General features: G+C 30.3%; 3 protein-coding genes across 4 annotated transcripts; 2 read left to right on the forward strand and 1 right to left on the reverse strand.

Moving 5' to 3' along the window:
* The first annotated feature begins 7,602 nt into the window (after nt 1–7,602).
* LOC105199830 (vanin-like protein 1) lies at nt 7,603–13,827 on the forward strand. The gene is made up of 7 exons (XM_026137749.2): nt 7,603–7,716; nt 8,186–8,320; nt 8,439–8,585; nt 11,849–12,009; nt 12,096–12,316; nt 12,389–12,493; nt 12,610–13,827. Exons 1-7 carry the CDS (start codon nt 7,657–7,659, stop codon nt 13,350–13,352), a joined length of 1,572 nt encoding a protein of 523 aa, XP_025993534.2. The 5' UTR covers nt 7,603–7,656; the 3' UTR covers nt 13,353–13,827.
* Nucleotides 13,828–14,909: 1,082 nt separating this feature from the next.
* On the forward strand, nt 14,910–19,517 carry LOC105199829 (vanin-like protein 1). The gene is made up of 8 exons (XM_011167098.3): nt 14,910–15,319; nt 16,998–17,078; nt 17,199–17,333; nt 17,462–17,608; nt 17,950–18,110; nt 18,202–18,416; nt 18,489–18,593; nt 18,725–19,517. The coding sequence occupies exons 2-8, from the start codon at nt 17,019–17,021 to the stop codon at nt 19,438–19,440; spliced, it is 1,539 nt and encodes a 512-aa protein (XP_011165400.1). The 5' UTR covers nt 14,910–15,319; nt 16,998–17,018; the 3' UTR covers nt 19,441–19,517.
* Nucleotides 19,518–19,958: 441 nt separating this feature from the next.
* On the reverse strand, nt 19,959–22,403 carry LOC105199814. Of its 2 annotated transcripts, XM_039451584.1 has the most exons (3): nt 22,009–22,403; nt 20,899–21,077; nt 19,959–20,808 (listed from the first exon to the last, which is right to left on the reverse strand). In XM_039451584.1, the coding sequence occupies exon 3, from the start codon at nt 20,766–20,768 to the stop codon at nt 20,196–20,198; it is 573 nt and encodes a 190-aa protein (XP_039307518.1). In that variant the 5' UTR covers nt 20,769–20,808; nt 20,899–21,077; nt 22,009–22,403; the 3' UTR covers nt 19,959–20,195. The 2 variants fall into 2 exon arrangements, with proteins under 2 accessions (XP_039307518.1, XP_011165387.1); XM_011167085.3 differs by lacking the exon at nt 20,899–21,077 and having other exon boundaries at nt 22,009–22,402.
* Nucleotides 22,404–25,983: the final 3,580 nt, after the last annotated feature.

Consider the following 25,983-nt stretch of genomic DNA (forward strand, 5'->3'; position numbering starts at 1 on the left):
AACGATAATGGGAAAATTGCCGTAATCAAACGGAAAGCCATGATACTTATTACTTGAAGAAATCACTTACAAATTCTCAAAAGGTTATTACCTGTTGATACTTAGTGGCTTTAGCAGAAGCTGAGTGTCAGAGCAAATATCATGCACAGCTTTTAACAGTTAAGAGCTAGAAGCTTTAATTTTGAGAGTGCCAAAAGGAAGAAAGGTGTGTCTTCAACAATCGCAGTTTATATAGAAATTTCCGAAGCGAGGTTTTGGGTGTAGATTGATTGGGTTGATGAGGTCTTAGTGGGATTTGAGTTTCATTTTTCTTACTGATGGATCCTCAGTAATATTGTTGAGTTTTGAAAATCTCTCTTACTTATCTTACACAGTAATGGACATCTGTCTATTACTGTGAGAATACGCTGAGGTCATCGCGAATATATCTCACACACTATATTATATACTAAAAACATATCTCAATTTCCTTAAAATATTATTAATATATCATAATGAGTAAATTATGGAAACAGTCCCGTATAAAAAAAGATTTAATAAGATATCTCCCATATTTTAAAAATATCTTATCTAAAGAAAATAAAAGTGTACAAAATACATCTTAGAGGCATTCTGAAGACATTCGAAACAAATAGGATATCTTTCAGATGTCTCTCTTATTTAGATCGAATGAAATAGTAATAAATTTTCTTAATATCGCTTATGAATATCGCCTAAACTTATACATATATAATTGTGCCATTTATTGAGGCAGAATGCAGTAAAGTAGAATCGTAGAACATACAGGATAGCCCACGTAAAGTATAATAAGCTATTATTTCTGAAAGTATTTGATATCGAAGATTGTTCAAACGAAAGTTGTATGATCTGAAGAGAAACTCTAAAGAATAAGTAAAATCTTACTAATTTGAGATGTTTCCCCCTCTCTGTCTTCACCCGCTAATATACACAAATCATTCGATAGGGCGCATCTTGAACTTATTTCTACTACTGCTAAATTAATACCATAATACATAATATATATAAATATATCACTGTTCACTGTCTTCTGGTAAAATTAATTTTCAAAAAAATTTAATTTTTAAAGTTTATTAAGATCGTTTGTTGAAATTATCTAATTTTTTTTTTATGTAGTATGAATTTTTATGTAGTATGATTTTTCCAACTATTCTGCGTATTAAAATAAAATTATCGAAAACTCAACAGTCTACGAAATGTTTTATATTTTATTCTATAACATTTCGACATAAAGTATAAAATATTTCGTAATTTATTCTTTTTTTTTATATTGATGCAATTAATTGTTGTAAAGAAAGCACAATGATGCTCTTCAAAAAGATAATGCAAATATGTAATTATATCTTTGTTGAAAGGCAATCACGTTTTCTTTACACCAATTGATTTATCTCTATATTCTGTGCGTAAAAATATTAAGGTACAGTTACCAAAAACGAATAGTTTACGAGATACTTTATATTTCATGTCCAATGAATAAAATGTAAAATATTTTATAAACTATTAAATTGTCGATAACTTTACTTTAATACTTGTATATGCAGAATAATTAAAAGTATCATACTTTGTAAGAAAAATCAAACAATTTCATTAAAAAAAAATAGCGATAATCTTTAAAAGACTTAAAAAAAAATTTTTTAACATTTAATTTATCATTATTTATTTCCCAGATCATGCAATTTTTGCCTCGAATAATCTTTAATATAATGCGTAACAGAAATAACAATTTGTCACACTTTACATGAACCACTCTGTATAAATAACCACTTGTAGTGACGTATAAAAAAATATACATATATAATGTATATATATAATTATATTTCTGGTAGTTAAATTTTTTTCAATTATTCAGATATTGCCTGAACTTACTTTCTAATTTAGCTAGCAGTTTGCTTAGAGTGTGCAACTTCTGCCCTAGCAAACTTTAGCAGCGTGTGTTCTACGAGTACAATATTAGGAAAGAAGGTTTTATGCAAATGCGAGCCCGAAAATGCTTTATTAAAAGGCTCTAACAAAACGTTGTCAGGAAAGGATGTTATTATGCTATTATATGTTAATCACTTTCTAACTCTTTTCAACCAATTGTTTTTTTTAATTAAATCACTCTGATGGAATACGTAAGCACGCGCCATTCCAAAGTTCACGACACTAGGAATTGTTTCCAGTAATTCGCGAAAAAATATCACGCAAAGATAATTTTTCGCAAATTCCGGAAAATTCTTTTCCTTCCTGAGACTTGAAGTTTCTCCTTACAAAAAGATTTCATTGTTTTTAGTCCGCGATAACGTTTAGTAGTGAAAACGTGCATTCGATTCAATGAGTATGACCCCGTTTTTAGGTCGCAAACAGAACTTTCTGTAAAAACGAATGGTTAAAGCGAAGTGTGGAAGAAATGAAACGCAATATCAGTAATTTTTACTTCTGCTAATTGCATTATTTTTATTGGTAGTAATCAAGCTTATTTTTGAACAAAAGGTCAAAAAAGATTATAATTATTACATATTAAAAAGACAAAAGACATCGCACTAGAAACATTCGATGCAATTTCTTAATACTTGAATATTGCTATAAATTGTGCTATAAGTGCTATAAATTAGTGGAAGGTAAGTATTTAAAATATATTTAAAATTAGTTAGGTAAAATTCGCGAGTATTGTACTTGGTTTTTTTACGAGTAAAGAAGGAACACATTATCGTATCGTGATAAGCTGAAAAACGAGTATTGAAAACGTGCAATGCTTAAAAAGTATTTATGTACTTGAGTATATTCGTTATCTCAGGTAGTAAACTAACTTTATTTCTCGTCATTTTGATATTAAAATATCGTCAAAGACGTTATTTAGAGTAACGACAAATAATAACAGCTTGCTACTTGGGATGTTTCTTCGCATTAGATGTTCCTGCGTGCATTTGAGAGCGCAAGAAACGAACATGACAATGATCGAACGGTCTAAAAACGAGCTAAGAACGGACCTTGTAAAGTGTAAAAGTGATAAAATGTCCTTATGAGATATATGACGAAGATGCAAGAATTTTCTAAAGTTTTTTCAAGTATAAAAAAATAAATATTTCGTATTTCTAATTTTTGTAGTAGTAAACAGTGAATTTTTTATTGCTATATTTTATTTTCCTTAAAGAGCAAATAATTGATCAATTAAGTTTTAGATAAATGCTGTATATGTACATATATGTCGGAATTATCCAATGTATACAAAATTGGTATACAAAATTGGTTTTAATCAAAAAACTATATATATATAGACATTGTCGATGTGAGTAGTTAATAAACGTCTTATTTCTAAAATATTATTTGTCAAAAAACAAAAATTGAGCTTGAATTCGCAGAACCGTACAGATTTGTTTGTCCCTCTTTACTCAGAAATATTACTTCATATTGATGGAGGAGATCCTACATCAATATGAAATAATCATGAGCTTTTGTGTGGAGGGGATGATACTTATATTAATCTCTCCATCTCATTCGTTTCGTTTTGTATATTAGCTCATCATTGCCGTGCGGTTTCTCTTTCGAACACGTAAGTTTTTACGTTAATTTTATATTTTAACAATTATTTCCAATAATTTCATTTGGTTTGTGTATCTAATTTAAAATCAAAATTTGACGACCTTCTATTCTTGATTATCATCCGCTTTCTGACATTATTTAACGATTTACTATTGTAGTACCTACACGACGTTGAAATCTATTCTATTTCTACACTTTTAGTTTCTTATTGTTCTATGCACTGAAGAGGATTTAAATCCAGGATCAAAACGTTCGAATTCATAAAATTTACTGTGAACGACTTTCAAAATCGCACTTGCGATAAATCTTATTGCTAGAATTAAAATTTTACGCATTTTAATTTGCGTCTTACATCGGCATTGTATAAATCTCTTGATTTACTCTAATATGATATATACATCCTTAAGCGTCCTTAAATATTTTACCAACAAAATTTACAAAACTTAACAGAAAATTGACAACAAAAACTAAAATACATCAAAGTTGAACGCAGATGCTACGCAATTTTTGTTTCAAATCTGCGTCAAATCCTGTAATGTGTCAAAATTTGTTTCTATTATCAATCGACTATTACATATTTTGTTTTGAGTAACTTTAATACAGCCTTTACTTTACCAACATTCTACTAACAGCAATATACGTGTCAAGTCCTTAAATTTTTGCCAACAAAATTTGCAAAAAGATACTTTATTGGAACTGTTCTCAACAAACTTGGCTACAATAATTAAATTAATCTCTAATTTTCCTTTTCTACATGCTAAGTGACAAAAAATTAATAATGTTATCTTTGTTAACAAAATATTATTACTTCTAGTATTATTCTTATAAGATAATCGCCAGTTACGTTAATCAGAGTTTGTTTTAAAAAACATTCCATCATTTCAAAATCACTCTGATATTTATGAAGGCCATCCTTTGTCTTACGCAGTCGAAAATGATTCTACGTCGACTTTACGTTGATTCGCCGATAAACAATTGATACTGATTAATACGTTGATTTACCGATAAACAATCGATACTGATTAATATACATTTTTATCATCTTCGATGTTATCATAATTGTTTTCATTTTAATTGAAAAATGAAAATTGCGAATATTTCTGTAAGATTTCTGTTAATCGACTTTGACCAATTTTCCATCAAATACACAATATATATACTATATATTCTAATTTCGGAAACACAATTTTCTTATACATATATTACAAAAGTTAAGTTTTTAAACGATTAAGAAAAATTTTTAAACAATTCCAAAAAAATTTATGCAACTCAAAAACGTTATAACAAAAAATGTTTTTTTTTTTTACTCTTAACCCTGCGCTTCTACTTTCTGATCTCTTTAACTTTGAAGTTAAAAAATATTTTGTAAAAGTGAATTTTTACGCAAGAAATTCGGTATCATTGCAACAATTAAAAACATGTTATTTCAAAATTGAAAAAGCTTTGAAATACTTTTTCGATCATTTTTACGATGGTGTTTTATCAAGCTACAACGTTTCAAAGTAAAACAAAATATTAAGAGAATATAAATTTTCAATTTTATGGAGTTTAGAAACAAAATATCGTAAAAATGAAACTAAAAAACAAATTTACAGTTATATTTGTTCTCTCCAATAAACAAATTTATAACTGTATCTTTTCTTTTAAAAATGCACTTTTAAAAAATTCTTCGTAATATTTTTTCACTAACAAGGCATAATATAATAAAAGAATTCTGTTTAGCAGTACTCTATTTATACGAATAGATTCGTGCTTAGTTCTAAATATACGAACTTATAACTGAGCTTTCATTACCTGAACAATTTGGACAGTTCGAATAATAAAAGTTCGACGCACTCGACCTCAGTTTTCTGAACATTAGATCCTACTATCAAAACTAATAAATACTGGTAGAGTAGGGAGAGGTAGTGAATCTCTATTATCCGAACCTCGGTTATCAAAACTTTTTTATCCCCTGACATTTAGAAATAAATGGAGTTCTACAGTACTTTTCGTGATATGCGAGAAAATTGTTTTCAAAAGTGTTCCCAAATTAATGAAATGTACGAGTATAATGTGCTTTCTAATTTTGCATCGATTCATAGTGGAATTAGATGATTGACCACAAAAATCATATAAATATATTTACAACTGCTCAATTAGTATAAAAACAATTATAACAATTATCGAAGATGATAAAATACAAATCAATATATCTGATCGTCAACGTCGAATCAAAGTCAATTTAATTAATTATTTTTAACTAAATTTTTAGCTTGACTTGGTCTTTTCCTTCCTGCTATTATATTTTTCCACTTATATTAAAATAACGATTCGATACAAATAGAAAATAACATTTCGGAATATCTCAAAAAAAGTAAAATACTTATACATATATGAGAAATGACTTTACTCTGTAAAATCATTTTTTGAAAGACATCAACTGATAATTTCTCAGTTTACCTACTTACTCTGCTTATATGTATGCAAAGTTTCACTAAAATCAGAATTTGCGTGGGTTATCTTATTAAGCTTCTCAGATCAGGTTTTCATACAAGTGAAGGTTAGGGATAGCAAGGTAACAATATATAAATTGTTATGGAAGCAAAAATCCAGCAAATTTCTGTGATCAAGTAAATCAGAGCGTTTAGCATTAAAGCATATAACAATTAAGTATACGTGAGTAACATAAGTAAATTAAAATTTTTATATGCTTTACATCACTTTCTTGTTAATTAAAAATGATTAAGGTAATTCTTAAAAAGTGTTTCAGAAGAGATTATACGTTATTACTCTTTTTTTTTAAGTAATTGCTTTACCGACATCGAATTTGCTACACATGCCGAGGAAATATAATTACCAGATTAAAGACGAGAGAAACAAGCAGTGGTGATGCGCAGTGAATGCTTTTAAATGTAAAAAAGCTTATTACGCACCCTCACCATTTGCTTTTTGTGTGACTCTCGTCCTCAATCTGACAACTTTCTGAAAACCCATCTCGGCTGGGGATTATCTGTTCTGGGAATTCGTGAGCAGAGACACATTTTTATTTTAGCGTTACGAACACAAACTTCCAGCTTTGGTCCACTTTACACTTAACGAGATTAGTATTAATACGATATGTTGATAAGAGATGTTCCAATGTTTATAGGTTGGAAGTACTGTTTGTATCCCCCCGTGATTTATATACAAGTGCTATTTTAAATTAAGAAAATAATTATACAGATTGTTTGGTCAAATTATAAACCTCTTAATTATAATAAAATTATAAAATATTAATAAGTATATTTATATTGTAATATTACTGCAATATATTGCATTGCAATATTCCTAAAAGCGGACGTTTTATCATTACTCGCAATATTATTGCAATTTGGAGTAACATCTAGCAACGTTTTTGCATGGTTGCAATGTTGCAAAGAAATATTTTTACAATGTTTTTACAATTCTTTGAGCTATATAATTTATTATTTTCTGTAACGGTAACAGAAACTTTGCGACAATTTTATAATAACAGTAACAAATTTTATGGTTACTTTGTAAACGTGCAATATATGTATATTATGCGTATGGACTATATTGCAATTATCAAACTGTCTATAAATTTTGAATTGATCTAGTTAATCTAATTAAATAATCAAAAAGTTAAATAGCGATATAGACTGCCATTTTTTTAAATAAAAGAAAGGGAAACGAATTGTTACTTTCTAAATACTCAATAGCAACAAAAACACTTTTTACAAAAATTAATATAGTAATGCTTTACTTTCAAAAAATTATTTTCAAATATGATTTTAACATAGAAAATCTTCGGAGCTTTTCTATTAAAAGTTTTGTTTTCTCAATGAAATATTTCGAAAGTCTTTGTTATAAAAAAAATTATTTTTAAAAAATTAATTCTAAGACATTTTAACACATTTGCATTATGTAAAACTTTTTTTGCGATATATGTAAATATAGACAAATATAATTTCTATAATAACTTTTCTTCTTTAATTTAGATAAAAAGAATTATATTTATGCATATAAAATTTCTGAAATTTAATTAACTATGTATAAATAATTTTTTTGTTTTTGTATAAAATAAATATCGAATTTTTCTTCCGACAGAAACAGTTGAGATTATCAACACTAGATATGGGTCAACACTGGATCAGTTTTTATCTGCTAGTAGTATGTGTACATCTATCATATCAGGTAAAGTAACTTTTATCTGTTTAATAATGCTAAATATTTTTAACTTTCCACTACATTTGCCAATTCTGATCATACAATTATATCCGCGGAGTAGTTCTGTATTCCAAATTTTGATAAGAGTTTTAACTAAAATAAAATTTAAAAAAAAACAGCGTTTTTTATCTGATGCAGTAAATAAACGTTCTAAAGCTAAAAAATAATTATTTATTACAAACATAACAAAATACAGTAGGTCTCTAAGTAAAAAATAAATATTTTTTTCTAATTTGTGTCAACTTTAAGATATATATTATTTTAATTACAGTAAGTTTAGATTACATCATATTTCAATCAAGAGAAATATTTACATAATTGTGCACGATAAAGTACACCAGTGTAATTAAAAAGTAACATGTTAATATATTATTTTTGTTGAGCTAAAACTGTTCCGTGAATTTTATACACTTTACATATGTATTTTTTATTACAGAGATCAATACCAAACGCAACAACTTACAGAGCGGCTGTAGTAGAGTATCCTTCAAGATCTTTAACAAACAGCAGTGATACTATGAATGAAAATTCTGACGTGTATGTCAGATTTATTACAACAGCAGCTCGTGATGTAAGTGTTTTTTAAAAGAAATAGTTTCAATTATTGAGCAGATTACATTTTCTACGTATTAGTGTATTCTTGTCAATATGGTCTACATTACAAAAATTATTTAAAACATAATTTTCAGAATGTTGATATAATTGTATTTCCTGAAGATGGTTTAACAACATCTAGTTTGCCGGGAAGAGATAAAATGGGAGATTGGACAACGGTTATTCCCAGTGCCTCAGACAATTGTACACCTTGTTATGAAAATACAATGGAAATCAGCGAGGTATGTATTTGATGTATATATGTACCGTACAATTTTTTATATTGTGAGAAATTAATAACATATTAATTTTTTCAAAAAAAATTGTATTAAAATTTAATATACAAGTTTAAAGCTATAATTGCCAACTACATTTTAAAAGAAGACTCGTTTAGATTGAATAATACGTAAATAGTTAAAAAGTTAAAAGTTAAGTAATAAAATTAAAAATTAATAACTTTTAACTTAACTTAATTTATTTTTAATAATTCAATTTTTTACTTGAATTAGTTATTTATAAAATACAAAATTTAATTTATTAGTATTTCTCCTAAATAAAATATTTATTTATATCAAAGAAAAAAATTAAAAGGAAAAACGTATTTCTACATTAAAAAAAACAATACTACTTTATTTCAAATAAATTTAATTTAAATAAAATATTAAAAATTTATTTGATGATCTTTATTGTAATTGTTTTGAGTAATTTAATTTAAAGAAAATACAAATTCCTAATTTAATGTGAATAATGCTTTTCAAAATTAATTTTTAATTTAAGTTAATTTAATGTTAAAGTAACTTATAATTAAGTTTATTTTTTATTTATAACTTTTAATGTAACTAAATTAATTTTGTAAGACTTTAACTTTATAGCTTTAATTTAATTAAAAAAGTATATTAAATTACACAACTCTGCTGATTGTGATTTCAAATACGGTTTTCATCTGTCTGAAATTCTCTTCAAAAAAGTTTAAAAAGGCTTGAAATGGTAAAACACAAAACTTCGAATCGTTTATATAGATATAAATAGATAATATAGATAAGGATAAATTGAGTACGAAATATTTTTTGTGAATTATTTAATACTCTATTCATACTATTAACAATAAAAAACTATTAAAAAAATTTTTAAGTATTAACATATGAAGATATTACAGCCTGACTTGTCGCGTAATATAACTTGTGGTTTTGCAAAAGTTGTGAGTAATCTAGTTCATATGTTTCTGACATAGACTAAGGTAGACGGAGTCGTTTTACGAGGAGTAGCTGAGATTAGCGGTAAGGGGGGACTACCAGCACTTCGGCTATTTCCGCAGTGTTCGGCTATATTCGGGTTTACATAAAGCTGAGATGCCAGAAGAACGTGACTACTCGGAGCTATATTCAAAACTATACTGACACCAATATTTTAAATTTAATACTTTAAGCCATTTATTTTTTCGATTATCTTTTGGTATTTTAAAAATTACGAATTATTTAAATACATTATTATTATTTAAATATGTATAAACATAATTTTTTAATTAAATAATAAATTTTTTGCAAACTTAAAATTAACCAATAGATATATTCTACTTACAAATGAAAAGTTTCCTGTTTTTTTTTTCTTTTTCTCGCGCGTATACGCGGATGTCAACTTCAAATCGTTCTTAATCGCTTTCATGCGACCAATTCGTTTGTCTCGTCGCACTGTACCGACGATCATTTACGTGAACGCAATGAGAACAAGGTGCGAATACCGAATACAAATACAAATTTACTCACCGATCGCCGCTGGTCGCACCGTGGAGCTTCGTCTCGGCAACAGATATCGAATATTCGATATCTAAGACCTTCTTCACAACGATTCATCTTGATTCGCACTTGACTCTTCGTTTTTGGCACTCTCGAAACACTTCTGATACTCACACGCGTGTGAAACTCGGGATACAAGGCAACGAAGAAGATGCAAAACACGATTAAATGCGACACGACTTTGCATCATCCATCATATTCGACTAACGACGGACGTTGACACGAACGCCCCATATTTCATTTCACTTTTGACACTCCACGGCATTCTCGAAGTGCTCGAAAAACTCGTACGGGACGACGAGGATGCGAGGTGAATGCGTAGAGACATCGCGCCGTCCTGCCTGACCGACTAAGACCGACCACCGTCGCCGTACTGCGTAGCGGTGTGAGCCGCGCCTGCGCGCTTGCGCCGCCTACGTCGCTAGTACGCAGTACTCCATAACGGTCAACCAGTCGGAAGGTCAGGCAGGACGGCGATGTATCGTGGCGCATTTCAACTCGCATCCTCGTCGTTCCATACGAGTTTTTGATGCGAGTGAGTGTTTTGAAAATGCCATGAAGTGTCGAAAGTGAAGTGAAATGTCGGGCGTTCGTGCCAACGTACGTCGTCAGTAGGATACGATGAATGATGCGAAGTCATGTCGCGTTCAACCGTGTTTCGCATCTTCTCTGTGGCCCCGTTTCTTGAATTTTAAATACAAATTATTTAAATACAAATAAAAGAAAAATTAATAAATAAATAAAAATAATAATAAATAGATAATAAAAAATAAATAATTATTTTAAATACGAATTATTTAAATACCTTATTATTATTATTTAAATACGTATAAACATAATTTTTTTATTAAATAATAAATTTCTTGCAAACTTAAAAAATTAATCAATAGATATATTTTACTTACAAATGAAATGATAAGTTTCCCGTTTTTTTTTCTTTTTCTCGCTGCTCCCAATTTTTTCTTTTGCAGTTATTTCGATCACTGCACCTAGATATAATACAATAACTCATTGTATAATATTCAAAAAAGCACGAAAGTGTATAATTGAATAATCACAAAATGCAACAAAGCTGTACGCAGTTTAAAGTGACAGCTAAGAGCCGAATGATTCCGAACAATTCCGAATCAAACCGATGTGCTGGTAATCTCTCCTTACCGCTAATCTCAGCGCTTTCCCTGTCCTATCTAACGGTGTAAACTCCGTCTACCTTAGTCTATGACTGATCCAGTTACTGATCCATAAACGACATTTTGTTTCAAAACTTTTACTTATAAAATAAACTTTTAAAATTTTTTCAAAATTAAGAAAATGCGAAAAAATACAAAGAATTTAAGAAATAGACAGCTTTTTATTGGAAAAATGTAAATAAATAACAGTATAAAAGTCATTAATTTTGAAAAATATTTAGTAATATTTAATACTATTTAATTAAAAAAAAAACATTTTGATACCTTTGCTTGTTCCCGACTTATTCTTGCAAATCACAGATTTATATCGCGCGTTTAGGCTAGCTTCAAATGTTAATATTTCAAAATTTGGCAAATAATTTTCTTTTAATATATGGTATAAAAACTTTATGCCTATATTAATAAGTTTTTAGATTTTTTATCCAATTTCAAATCTTTTCTACTTCTCTCTTTTAATTGGAGACCTTCGGCAAACTAAATGTGTTTAATTATATCATGTTAAAAGAAATTTTAAATCTTCAGATATTAAAAAAAATATCATGTGCTGCAAGCAATAATGAAATCTATGTGGTAATCAATATTGCTGAGAAAGTAACTTGCACTAGCGAACCTTGCCCAAAAGATAAAGTATTTTATTACAACACCAACGTTGTATTCGATCGCACAGGAAAAATTATTGCCAAGTATGCATTAAAGTTCTTTTAGATAATAATTATTGTAGCAAGATCTTGCTCATATTATATGCAAATTATTTAATTACATTTAATAGGTACCGTAAAACAAATCTTTTTGTAACGGAAGTTAACAAATTTGATGTGACAAAAATACCAGAAATAGTGACTTTTGATACTGATTTTGGAGTAAAATTCGGAACTTTTATATGTTTTGATATTTTATTTGACGAACCCGCATTAAATTTAACAAGAGATTTTCAAGTTACTGATATTGTATATCCTACAGCGTGGCATTCTGAGGTGCCATTCTTAACAGGTAAAATGTGGCAAATTTTTTCTTCTTTTTAAGATTTTATTATATGTGTATTAATATTATTAATTACTTTAGCTATACAAACGCAAGCAGGATGGTCATTTGCTGAAGACGTAAATCTTTTAGCTGCGGGCTATAATAGACCAAACGTTGGTCATGTTGGTAGTGGAATTTACTTAGGTGTGTAAAATCGCACTATATATTTTAAATAATTCTTTTTCAGTTTTAAATATTATTCGTAATTGAAATACTCTACCATGCAAATATGTGTTAAATATGAATAACATTTTATACAGGCCGCAAAGGAATCGGTAAGGCGATAATGCCTACAACTGGACACGAAGAAATGTTAATATTTGAAGTACCAAAAATAAAAAAAGAAACTAGATACAGAACAAATCACGATCATTTAGACGTTAAAGAACAGGAAGCTAAGTTATATTATCATAGAAAGAAGAATGTAAATGATGAATTACTGAAGAAGTGGGAAGACAACACAATAACTGATGATAAAATATTATTGTTACACGAAGATCTTAGTAACTATTATACGTATCCATTAGAAAAAAATATTACAGAATTAAGCCTCTGCGCAAGTGATTTCTGCTGCAATTTTAAAGTGGAAATTATAAAAGTAGACTCAAATACAAAATATCGTTTAGCGGTTTTTAATGGTATTCGTCGTTACTTTACCATTGAAGCTAACTTAAGTGTATGCGGCATAATTCAATGCTCGAATGACTCTGTCTCGTCATGCGGTTCCCTGCAAGAATCAGAAGTGGTATTTGGGAATATTGAAATTGAGGCAACATTTGAGAATTATGAAAACATTTTGATTATGCCGTCTACATTAAATTCAAATTTACTTCCGTTAAAAAATTGGACATTTTATGAACTCACTCGCGACGATTACGTATCTCTTAAGTATGTTAGCATGTCTCTAAAAAACAATATAAACAATTTAGTAACGTTTGGAATATTTTCGAGGAACTTTAATACAGAAAATGCAAACAAAGCATCCTTTTATAACGTTACTTAAATTATAATGTTATTAGCAACGTAGTTATTATTAAAATTATAATTTATATATTCAGGGAAGAAAAGAGTATTATGTCTACTGTGAACATTACAGATACCTCATTATCTCCGTTATTAGGTGACGAATTCAAATAATTGTTTATGGAAATATATAATTAGTAGCCCGCTTTTTAATGGCGATAATATGTTTATACACAATAGCTAACAAATGTTATAAGGCATTTTTACTTTCGAGCATTTCTAAACTTTTTCAAATAACATTTTAGCACTTAATTTCATGTACTCTTCCTCATTGTTTTTAAATTTGAGCGTATTATCACACAAATGTATGTACTCTCAAGTATGTTTTTGACATTTAACTTTTTATTCGGCTATACACACTTTAAATTATGCAGAGTTAAATAGTAACATGGAACTTTGTTAATACAGTTTTGAAATTTTTATATTGAAACAATTTTTCAATAAATCGATTATTATTCTAAAGAGAAATGTTTAGAAACATTAGTGAAACATCATTTTATATTTGTTGTTTGAAGTTAAACAAAAATAAAATAATATTTCTTATGATATCATTAAAGTCAAGAAACGCAGGAAAATTTTAAACAAAACTTAAAAATTTATAACTTTGTAACAAAATACTGTGTTGTTTTTTAAATTAATACAATTTTTAGAAAATTATTTTTAGCCATATTATCATCACTTTTTTCTTCTACTGATCACGCAGTAAGTTACATTTTTATAAATAGCGTCATCAAAAGTAATAAATATTTCATTATTTTGGGTCTAAAGTTTGTTAAACAAAACTTTGATAAATATAATAGTTCAAGTTTTAATATAAAGTATTGATTATAAACAAAATTATTCAATAAAATGAAAATAACGTATTACGCTCTTCTCTCTTGTATATATTATATCTGTACATATTTTTATACATCAAACTTTCTAAAAATCACTTTATATTTATGATCGTTGATTGACAAATAACTCAAGAATTTCTTTTTCCCTAAATTTTATTATTCAATGTAAAAAAATAGAACATTAGAGAAAGAATTGAATTTTAATTAGCATCTTTTCTTGGCAATTAACAGTTTGTGAGACCTATGCATATAAAGTTTTTTAATATTATGTACAAATTATAAGAGCATAATTTTATATTTTTGATACAATCAATACAAATATATTAGAATTCTCTAGCACTAATCTTCAAATTATTGTTAAATTATTTTTATTTATGTAAAATTATTTTTGTCATTTGTTAAATGTACATAGATGTTTATAAACAACATGATGATTGTTGATATTCGCAATTAAAATGAGAAAATGTATGAATTTTGCAAAATTTCTGACATTAACTGCGTTTGTCAAACATTTTATTTTTATATTATATATCAAAAATATTTTATTATTAATGAAAATATAAACATTTCTTTCTGTTTTTAAGAAAATACGCATTCAATGTGTTTGTTGCAAATTGCAATAAATAAACGTTTCTTATCCTATAATTAGACTCATTTAATTTAAAGTATCTAAAATAAAATCTCTTAAACGTATAAAAAAATCAAATTTCTCATAATTTATATTAAAACATTGGTATTGATTACCTGAAATGGCAATCTGATTATCTGGAATGTGTGGTCAATCGCAACAAAAATTTAAGTTGGATTAGTTTATACTTTCCAGGTTTTGCGCTCCTATAGAGAAAGCAAGAACTCTCCAGGTAAACTTTGCTTCGCTGTTTTCGTATAACGTGGCTATATTTCCACTCCATCAAAAGTCGACGACTTTTGATGACGGAGATCACGGAGATTTGGCAATATCCGTGGCGATATTCTTGTTCGGAGATATTCATGAGTTTCTGTGTGGAGGGGATGGTACATATACTTTTAATTTTTCCTCTCCATCTTACTTGTCTTGTTATTTCACGTTAGCTCATCATTGCTTTCAACGTGCAGTTTCTCTTTCAAACACGTAAGTTCTCACGTTAATTTTATGTTTTAACAATTTAATTTAACAATTATTTCCATTAATTTGATTTGGTTTGTGTACTTAACTTAAGATCAAAACTTGATGACCTTCTTTTTGTAATTATCATTTGCTTTGTTACATTATTTGACGATTGATTATTGTATATTGTTGTACATACAATTATACATGATGTTGGGAAAAGACATCAAGCTACATCTATTCTATTTCTACACTTATTGTTCATACAATTTCTTATTCTTCTAAGAACTGAAAAGAATCCCAAGAATCAGAAAGAGGATCAAGAATCGAAACGTTTCATAAATTTTATTGTCAACAAATGTGAAAACCTCACTTGCAATAGTAAAATTTTATTGTTACAATTAAAAATGTATGCAATTATAACTAATGTCTCACAGCAGCATTATACATGAGAAAAAATGACTTAGAAGTAGTAACTAAATATCAGTAGTTAGTTCGATATTTTCTACCAGTGCTAAAAATTGGTTATTAAAGATAAAATATATTTGCTGCAAAATACAGTTTTATTAGCTAAAATAAAATGTGTGCTTTAACAGGTGTAGCTAAAAAAGTCACTATTCCTCAATACCTTAGTCCCGGTCTACAATTAATGTTGCAAGCCTTAAATCGTAAAAAATTGACCATGGTCAATTATTCTCCTCATATTCAACTATGATTGGTCAATTTCTTACGGTTTAAGGCTTACTACACCTATTGTAGACTGAGATTTAGGACCGTGAAACTATATACGCATTCGCTAAACATTATTTGATTCTGGCAGCAAATATTTCTTGCTGTAACTGCTAATTTTAATAACTAATAAATTTAGCTCCGGCAGCAACGATATTAGCTGTCTTTATTTTAAAGACACATCTTACTACAGCTAAATTTTAGCTTTGTTGGCTAATCTTTTTTCTGCGTGTATATTTTTCTTGATTTATATTAATGAGTCTTACTTTTCCATTTCGTTAAACTCAATTTATGTAATTTGTAGTGCTATTTTTTCATCGAATGTGCAATTTACAAAGAAGTACTATAAAATGTGATTATAAAGCAATGCAAACAAAAAGTCAAATAATCTTTTGAAGTCAAATTTTACTACTATTTTTATAAGTCTATTTTTATCGCCGATTATGTTAATCCAAGTTTGATTAAAGACTAACTTCCTATCATTTCGAAAAATACTTTGATAAATGTATAAGCCATCATTTGTTTTACGCAGCCGGAAACAATTCTACATTGACTTTACGTTAATGCATCGATAAACCATATCGAATGCTGAGTGATGCATATTTTTATCGTTTTTTAATCTTATTGTTATTGTTTTCATTTTAATTAAACAATTGCGAATATTACTGTAAAACTGCTGACTTGATAACTTTTGGCCAATTTTTCATCGAATACACAATAAACTGTCATTTCCAACTTTAAGAATACTTGCGGTTTTCTTATATGCCACGAAAGTTAAGTTAAAAGAAGTTTTTAAACAATTTCGAAAAAATTTATGCGACTCAACATTATAACAAAAAGTTTTTTCCCTTTTTACTATCGATCAACAATGCGCTTCTATTACCTGATCATTTAAATTTCAAAGTTAAAAACATTTTGTGAAAATAAATTTTTACACAAGAAATATGATATCATTAGATTTTTCTTCTGACAGAAACAGTTGAGATTGTTAAATATGGCTCACCACTGGATTATTATTTATCTACTTGTAGTATGTGCACATCTATCGTATCAGGTAAAAACAATTTCTCACTACTTATTAATGATATTTTTAATAATTATGAACATATTGTTCTCTTCAGAGAGAACTACTCAATAAATTTGATAAATCCTATATATTCACATTTTATTATAGAGATCAACATCAAAGGCAGCAAATTACATAGCGGCTGTAGTAGAGTATCCTCCAAAATATTTAACAAACAGCAGCGAAACTTTGAAAGTAAATTCCGATGCATATGTCAGACTTATTGCAGCAGCAAGTCGTAATGTAAGTATCTTTAAAAGAAAATAATTTCATTCAAAGTGCTTCATAGACTATATTATATACGAATTAGTGTATTTTGCTAACATGTTCTATATTACAAAAGTTAACTAAAGGTTATGATGTATTTTTAGAAAGTTGATATAATTGTTTTCCCTGAAGACGGCTTGACAACAACTACTTTTCCAGAAAGAGCAGAAATGGGAGATTGGACAACTATTATTCCCAGTACCTCGGAGAATTATACACCTTGTACTCAAGATACTATCAAAGTCAGCGAGGTATGGATTTAATGTATAAGTCGTACAATTCTTTTATATTCTGAGAAATAAATAATATATTAAATGTCTTTTACAATCAATGAAATAAGAAATGAAAGATTTTGAAGGATTTAATACTCCTTTATTATTAATTTATTATTTATTTCTCAGAATATAAAGAATTGTACGATTCTATCAGAGTCCAAGGTATTTATAACAGCAGTTAACCACATTTTATAATACATATTTAATTGCAATTTTCAATGTTGATTTCAAAATTACTATGATAATCTCCAGTTGCTAAGCCTTGGCAAACAAAATATGTTAAATCATATTATCTAACAGAAAAATTTTTTCCATAGACATTGAAGAAAATATCATGTGCTGCGAGAAATAATGAAATCTATGTAGTACTCAATATCGCTGAGAAAGAAGCTTGCACTGCCGAACCGTGCCCAAATGATAAAGTATTCTATTACAATAGTAACGTTGTATTTGATCGCACAGGAAAGATTATTGCCAGGTAAATATATTATATTTTTTTTAGTTAATAATTACTGATGCAAGATATGCACCGCAATATTGTATGTAAATTATTTAATTACCTTTTACAGGTATCGTAAAACAAATCTTTTTAAGGAATACCAATTCAATGTGACAGCAGTGCCAGAAGTAGTGAGCTTTGATACTGATTTTGGAGTGAAATTTGGAACTTTTATATGTTTCGACATATTATTTCACGAGCCTGCATTAAATTTGACAAGAGATCATCAAGTTACTGACATTGTATATCCTACGGCATGGTTTTCTGATGCACCATTCTTAACAGGTAAATACAGGCAGAATTTTTTCCTTCTTTTTAAGGTTTCCTCAAAATATATGTAATTATTAATTATTTTAGCTGTACAAACGCAAACAGGATGGTCCTCTGCTGAAGACGTAAATCTTTTAGCTTCAGGCTATAATAGACCTGGCGTTGGCAGTGCTGGTAGTGGAATTTACTTAGGTAAAATCATACATTTTATATTTAACATATTTATATTTATCATATACATTTTATATTTAAAATATTATTCGTAATTGAAGTCTTCTACCGTCCAAATATGTGACATGTGTATGAGATAACGTTTCATGCAGGTCGTAAAGGGGTCGGTACTGCGATAATGCCTATAACTACGGACGAAGAATTATTGATATTTAAAGTTCCCAAAATAACTCAGAGAGCTAGATATAATAACAACTACCATAATCATTTAAAGGATCAAAAACAGAAAGCTAAATATTACAACAAACACACAGACGATGAATTACGTAAGAAACAGAAAGGCAACACAATGATAGTTGAGGATAAAATATTGTTAATGCACGAAGATTTTCACGTCTTTGAAACGGTTGCTTTAGAAGGAAGCACCACGGAAATTGTCTGTCAAAATGGCTTCTGTTGCAAGTTTAAAGTAGAGGTAGTGAAAATAGATCCAAATACAAAATATCGCTTGGTAGTTTTTAATGGTATTCGTCTTTATGGTACCGTTAAAGGTGGTGTACGTGCATGCGGCATAATTCAATGCTCGAATGACTCTGTCTCGTCATGCGGTTCTGTGAAACAATCGAAAATGGTATTCAACAATATTGAAATTGCGGCAACATTTCATAATTATAAGAACAGTTTAATTATGCCGTCTACATTAAATCCAGATTTACTTCCGCTTAACAATTGGATATTTAATAAACATGCTCACAACGATTACGTATACGTTAACATGATCCTAAATGACAATCTAAACAATTTAGTAACATTTGGAATATATTCGAGAGATTTCAATAAAGACGATACAAATACGGCTTTTTATTAATTAAAATATAACATATAGCGTTATTGGTGCTATGATGTTTATTTGCTCTTACCAATATTGTAATTTTTATAGTTACATATACAACACACTTTCATATATTTAAATATTATACATTCTGTACATGTACATATTTTTATATGGCGTACTTTCTAGGAATCACTTCCTATTTCCGTTTATTGTCAAATAATGCAAGATTCTTTTCCTTAATATTATTTTTCAGTACAAAGAGAATAGAAAATAAGATCAAAAATTAAATTTTAATCAGCATTTTTTTGTTAATCTCATTATAGCACATGCATAGACAATTTTTTAAATATTATATGTGATATTTTTAGAAATTGTATCAAATATATGTTAGAAATCAATAGCATTAATCTTTGTATTATTGTTAATATTTATATATATATAAAATTATTATAATTATATTAAATTAAGTTAAAAGATTCTGAAAGAAATTAAAAACGAAATCAAAATGATTACTGCGAAAAAATAAAAAAAAAGAACCGGGGTTCGAACTAAAGAAAGAAAAAAAATAAAATCAAAATGAGACTGTCGAGAAGAAAAAAACAAAGAAGAGGACGCGAAAAAAACGAAAAGGGAAGACGCAAAAAAAAACAAACGGGAATGGTATGATTGTCCCTTGGCCCCTGAGATCCTTCGAAACCTGTCCAAATCATCTTAGAAAACGGACGACATTTCCGGCGTCCGCGGTCCCTTCTGCATCTTGACAGCTCGCTAGTCCGCGCTGAATCCCCTTAGCGTTGCTGGCCCGCGTGCCGCAGTTTGGCCCGGGCCCAATTGTCTCCGCATCGCGGACAGTCCTTGATGGTCACATTTACCCCGCCACATCCATAACAAAAGATATGCTCTCGTGGCAACGGGCAGCGCGAGTAAAAGTGGAGGCAGGAGCCGCAATTCCAGCATCCCAGAATGACTACGTCGTCGGGGCCTCGCTTCTGCCTTGGTGCGACCCTGGGAGGGACCGGTCTTTCGGCTGGTTTCAGTGCAACTGGCACTTCCTGCTCTGCGCGAGCGATCTGAGCTCGCAGCCAGTCGAGTAGAATAGGTCCTATGTTCACGATCGGGTCTGTCTGGACTCCGATATTTCGAGTCGAGACGGGTGGTGCCTCCACCTGCACCCTTACATCACGAGTTTCAGGCCTGCTTCTGACCACGGCGCCTCGGATCGTCAGGATGCTCTTTCGGTATCTCTCTCCGATATCATTCAGCTCCCGCCAATAGCCAAGATATTCTCTTCGGACTCGTCGAAACAGGTCTCGATGCCTCCGCCAAAAATCTTCTCGGCGACGTTCATAATCATCCACCATAACGGCAGCGCGACGATAACGCACACGGTGCGTACGGGAACTGGGAACAAAAAAGAAAAAAAAGAAAAGAGGATACTAAAACATGTCTCACTCTAGAAACTATGGTAGATTTTAAATCTTTTATGTGAACCTTCTTTATCGCGGTTTCGTCTAAAGTGGTGTGCTCGTACACGATTGGCAAAAAGATTCAGAGTGGTTCATGAAATTTTGATGATAATTGTGCAGCAATGTTCTCAGCCGCCAATAACAGAACGTGTTGTTGCTGACTGCTCAGCCACGGAATTGTCAGAGCAAGTAGTTCCGTGCGAGCTACAGGATGGAAGAAAGCAAGGAAGCTTAAAGAGAACACATTACGTAACAAAGATAATAACGAGTATATTCACAAGCATTAATTACATCAGATAATATTTCGCAACGGTGTTGCATTTTCTATACGCAAACGTGGCCGAAAAATATGTCACGCGGTTGTCGGTACGAGCTCACTTAAAGACGCCGACGAAATAAGGTTCGAGGCGCTAATGATAAGCGAATGATGTACGCCGCTCGTATGTCAATGGCACTTTTTAGCGTGTGCACATTCGTTCCATACACATGCGATGATTCTACAAAAACCGCGCGATCGGAAATACATACGCGTTAGACAAAGATATCCACACAACACAGCTAAGTCTCGTGTGACATTCTTTCTCGTTCTTGTGCGTTGCGTTTTGTTTCAACTTTTTGGCCACACAGCACACTTTATCAAAAAGACGTCTCAAGGACGTTTATAGAAGATGTTTTAGGGACGATTGAAAAAAGTCCGTACCTTCTATAAATGTCTTTGAGACGTCTTTTTGATAAAGTGTGCTGTGTGGCCAAAAAGTTGAAACAAAACGCAACGCACAAGAACGAGAAAGAATGTCACACGAGACTTATTGTTAGCTGTGGTATTGACGAGCGCTCTAACAAAAGAAACGTAATTAATCCGCAACGAGATCGGATGAGGCGGCGCCGGCGCCAACAGAATAAAGCATGCAACATTCGTGACTCGAACACGTGCACTCTAATAACGTTTTTCACTGATCGGCACTAAGGCGCATTCAGTGCGTTTTGCACTAGAACCGATACTGTCTATTGAAGCTCGTGCCAAATATCTGCATTTAGCACTGAGTGCGCACCAGTTTAGCTAGTGAAATACGCTATAATATTCGCGAATCGTACAAAAGCTATTCGCCCAGAATGCAAAACCGCAGACACTTACCGCGTACGACCCATCTGATAAGCGAAATCGGTGGCTTTACAAAAGAGTGGTTTGTCTCACCACGTTATCAAAATAAGATTCTGGAGGCAGGTGGTCGTTCTTGCAGCTCATCACGTTTCCCACAGCGAAATAGCGGCGAGAGTGAAGACGAGGAACGCCAGAATTTTCCACAGGGGGCGCGCAGGATTTCTGGCCCCACGCATGAGAGTTTGTCACGCTTCTCGATTGGGTCCGCCCATAGACATACAGAATAGACTGCTGATGACCATGGTGGGGGTAGACAGACAAATAGAGTGAGAGGCAGACAATAGGAAATAGAGTCCTATATAAAGAGAAAAGCGACATTAAACCCCCACCACAACCTTCAGTATCCAATTGAGTTCTCCACCGCCATATTGGGACCGCTCTAACGTCATCAAACACCATTCGTACTATTCTGCAAACAGTTGTGGTCACAATATGGCTGCTCGCTTAGCTAATCAAGTATCAATCAGATTATCAATCAGAGCTTCGGACATTAATGTCGCTTTTCTCTTTATAGGACTCTAATAGGAAAAACGTTCATTTTCTGTCTACTAAGCCTGATTGGTTGTTGGAAGTTTCAACAGTAGACAGAGAACGAATGTTCTTTCTATTATCTGCCTCTCACTCTATCTGTCTTTTTATCTCTACCAGGGTCATCAGCAGTCCATTCTGTATGTCGATGGGTCCGCCTAATCACGCGGCTCTCACTGTCCGCGCTAATCACACTGTCGCGCTTTGGCGCGCAATTTAAGGGAAGTCGGTGTTCTCGGGCAGCCACGAATCTTCCGATGATTTTCTCGACGCCGGTTACTCCCACGGACTTTTTCTCATGTCCGCAGCCTGCACACTTGGACTCAATGACGAAATCTTCTCTCGCGATTCCACTGACGGGGTATCCCATGCTATGTTACATGCGGAGTGTCGGCATCCCTATAACAAAAATGGCTAAACACATTTCAATATATTGATCCAAAAAATTTCTTCTCTATTTATGACATTAGAATAATCATTTTCATTCATGTCTTTGAATCTGTTCTAAGGATGTAATCAGAAGTCTGGCTGGCTAGTGCACACAGATTTGATGATCCTGTACACATTTCAATATTTTGCCTAAAAAACTTTGTTTAAACTATTTATTTTTCTACAAAAAAATGTAATTAATAAAAAAGACATTACATACAGTAAATATTATGTATACAGAAAAATTTATGTAATACTTATTTGAATTTAACGGTGTGTGTAAAGCTGGCATATCATTTGGTGGAAACTCACTAAACATTGACAGTTCTGGATTTATTTTCAATAGTTCTACAGTTCCTGATAGATAAAACAAATAGTTTTGGCCTTTAAAGCGAAAAAAACGCAGAGGACAAAGTGAGACGCCATTGCAGATTCACGCAGAGTCTCAGTTTGTTTTCATTTTTCAGACACAATTCTTGTAAGATTTTAAAAGATCTATAGTTCCAGATGAGTTCTAGAAAGAGTTCTAGCGTTTAACATAGTTTATTTAATTTTAAAAAAAATTATTATAAAATATTTATTTTATAATATTACATAATAAGTTCCGTGTACAAAAAAATATTTTTCCTCCAGTTCTAAACGTATTTAAACGCCTTCCGAAGAGTTCCGGTCGATCCAATTATTTATTAATTAGAAAAAAATTGTTATCTTCCGCGAAAGACGTATATTCGCACATGGGTGAGACGTTGATTAGTTGTTTAGATCTATGCATAAAAAAATATTTTTCCTGTAGGTCTGAACATTTTTAACAATGTTTCATAGAGTTTGGCAGCATTATTAATTATTTGTTAAATAATTTTTATTTTCTGATATAGCCGCATATATTGTTATATGTATACTGGCAAATGTATTGTTATATGGACAACTGGCTTTTCTCGTTCTCAGCGTAACCCGGAACTAATGACGTAAACGTGACGAGATTATGGTTTCTGTTTTTGTTTTTTGTATTTTTTGGGGATTTCTGTTTTTTTGTTTTTTTAATTTTTTTGTTATATTTTTTGAATATTTAAAATATACGAATATATGACTTTTACGGAAAATAAATATTTTTTTTTAATTAATAAATAATTGAATTGACCGGAATTTTTCGGAGAGACCTTGGTTACGTTCAAAACTACAGGAAAAATATTTTTTCGTACAAAAAACTCGTCGAAAAAAACTAGCATCTCATCTATCAATGCGGAAAATCGGCTTTTCTTGAAGTTATTAATTTTTTGTTGATTAACTAATATTGGAATCGACCACAACTCTTCGAAAGGCGCTTTGATATGTTGAGAACTGTAGGAAAAATATTTTTTCGTACACAAAACTCTACGAGAAAGACCAGCATCTCACCTATATATGCGGAAAATTAGCTTTTTCGGAAGTTATTAATTTTTTGTTGATTAACTAATATCGGAATCGACCGCAACTCTTCGGAAGGCGCTTTAATACGTTAAGAACTATTGGAAAAGAATTTTTACAGTATGGTACACAGAACTCTCGAATATACACCAGCGTCTGACCCATATGCGCGAATATACGACTTTTGCGGAAAATAACAATTTTTTTCTAATTAATAAATAATTGAATCGACCGGTACTTTTTGGAAGGCGTTTAGATACGTTCAGAACTGGAGGAAAAATATTTTTTTGTACACGAAACTCTATTATGTAATGTTATAAAATAAATATTTTGTAATAATTTTTTTTTTTTAATTAAATAATTTATGTTAAACGCTAGAGCTCTTTCTAGAACTCATCTAGAAGATGAGTTCTAGATATAGATCTTTTAAAATCTTACAAGAATTGGGTTTGGAAAATGACGCAGGGCAAATTGAGACGCTGCGTTAACCTGGCGTCTCACTTTGTCCTACGCGTTTTTTTCGCTTTAAAGACCAGAATTATTTATTTTATCTGTCAGGAACTGTAGAACTATTAAAGATAAACCCAAAACTGTTATTGTTTAGTGAGTTTCCACCAAATGATATGCCAGCTTTACACACACAATTTAACGTTTGTATAAGGATCTATATAATTCAGTCATGTTTAAACTCTGAAAATATTATTGAACGTTTAGAGATTCATATTATATACATACAAGATATTACAGAAAATAGAAACATTAAGAATATATTTTACTTAATTTTTTTTATTATTATTCATTAATTATATTTTTTACTAGCTGTGCCCTGCCACGTGTTGCTGTGGTTCAGTCTGGTTAAATGGAAAAGTAAGAAAAGAGAAAGCGCGGTATTTTTGTGGGTATACAATTTTTATATAAAAACACGCGCGTATTCGAATTCAACGTTTTGTCAAATTTCAAACATTTGTTGAAGAATTTTGGGAGATTTAAGATTTTGAACAAACAAGCATTTACATTTTTATTTATATAGATTTTCTTTTATCTTTTTATCTATTCTCAGTTTTGATTAACTTTAAACGTTTTGCAAAGATTTTCAAATAAAATAATACATTTTTAAAGTGTTAAAATACAAAATTTTAAACATTAAAATAAACAACCCTTTTGACTTCTAGTTTATTCACATTGTTCACTGTACAATATATGTTGGCTAACATTTTGAATCATAATTTACCCTTTAAGTATTAAGAAACAATTATTTAAATAAAATAAATTTTAAATCGTCAAATGCATTTACAAAATTTTATTCAACCTATATAACCGTTAAACAGTATGTAATATGCATCAATTTTGTACTGAAGACTTTATTGATCATAACTTAAGATCGAAACGTTTACACTATGTAATACGTGCAGATAATACATTTTTTGTTATACACACAAAAATCTTGTTGTTGGCTAGTATTGGCATCATATTCTGTTCGATTTTTTAAAATAAACGTTTTTTTAATAATAAAAGTGATTTTAACCCATTATTTTTAAAAATGTTTTGAAGTAGGTATGATCAAAACATTAAAAATTACAATTGAAA

The sequence above is a fragment of the Solenopsis invicta genome, chromosome 7 (genome assembly GCF_016802725.1).
Source record: "Solenopsis invicta isolate M01_SB chromosome 7, UNIL_Sinv_3.0, whole genome shotgun sequence".
NCBI lineage: Eukaryota > Metazoa > Arthropoda > Insecta > Hymenoptera > Formicidae > Solenopsis > Solenopsis invicta.

Excerpts from the sequence above, each read along its gene's own strand:
- LOC105199829 (XM_011167098.3), top strand. The coding sequence starts at position 17,019 with ATGGCTCACCACTGGATTATTATTTATCTACTTGTAGTATGTGCACAT. Across the intron at positions 18,111-18,201 it reads ACAGGAAAGATTATTGCCAG|GTATCGTAAAACAAATCTTT; the intron begins GTAAATATATTA and ends TACCTTTTACAG. Across the intron at positions 18,594-18,724 it reads TGGTAGTGGAATTTACTTAG|GTCGTAAAGGGGTCGGTACT; the intron begins GTAAAATCATAC and ends CGTTTCATGCAG.
- LOC105199830 (XM_026137749.2), top strand. The coding sequence starts at position 7,657 with ATGGGTCAACACTGGATCAGTTTTTATCTGCTAGTAGTATGTGTACAT. Across the intron at positions 8,321-8,438 it reads TTACAACAGCAGCTCGTGAT|AATGTTGATATAATTGTATT; the intron begins GTAAGTGTTTTT and ends CATAATTTTCAG. Across the intron at positions 12,317-12,388 it reads TGAGGTGCCATTCTTAACAG|CTATACAAACGCAAGCAGGA; the intron begins GTAAAATGTGGC and ends TAATTACTTTAG.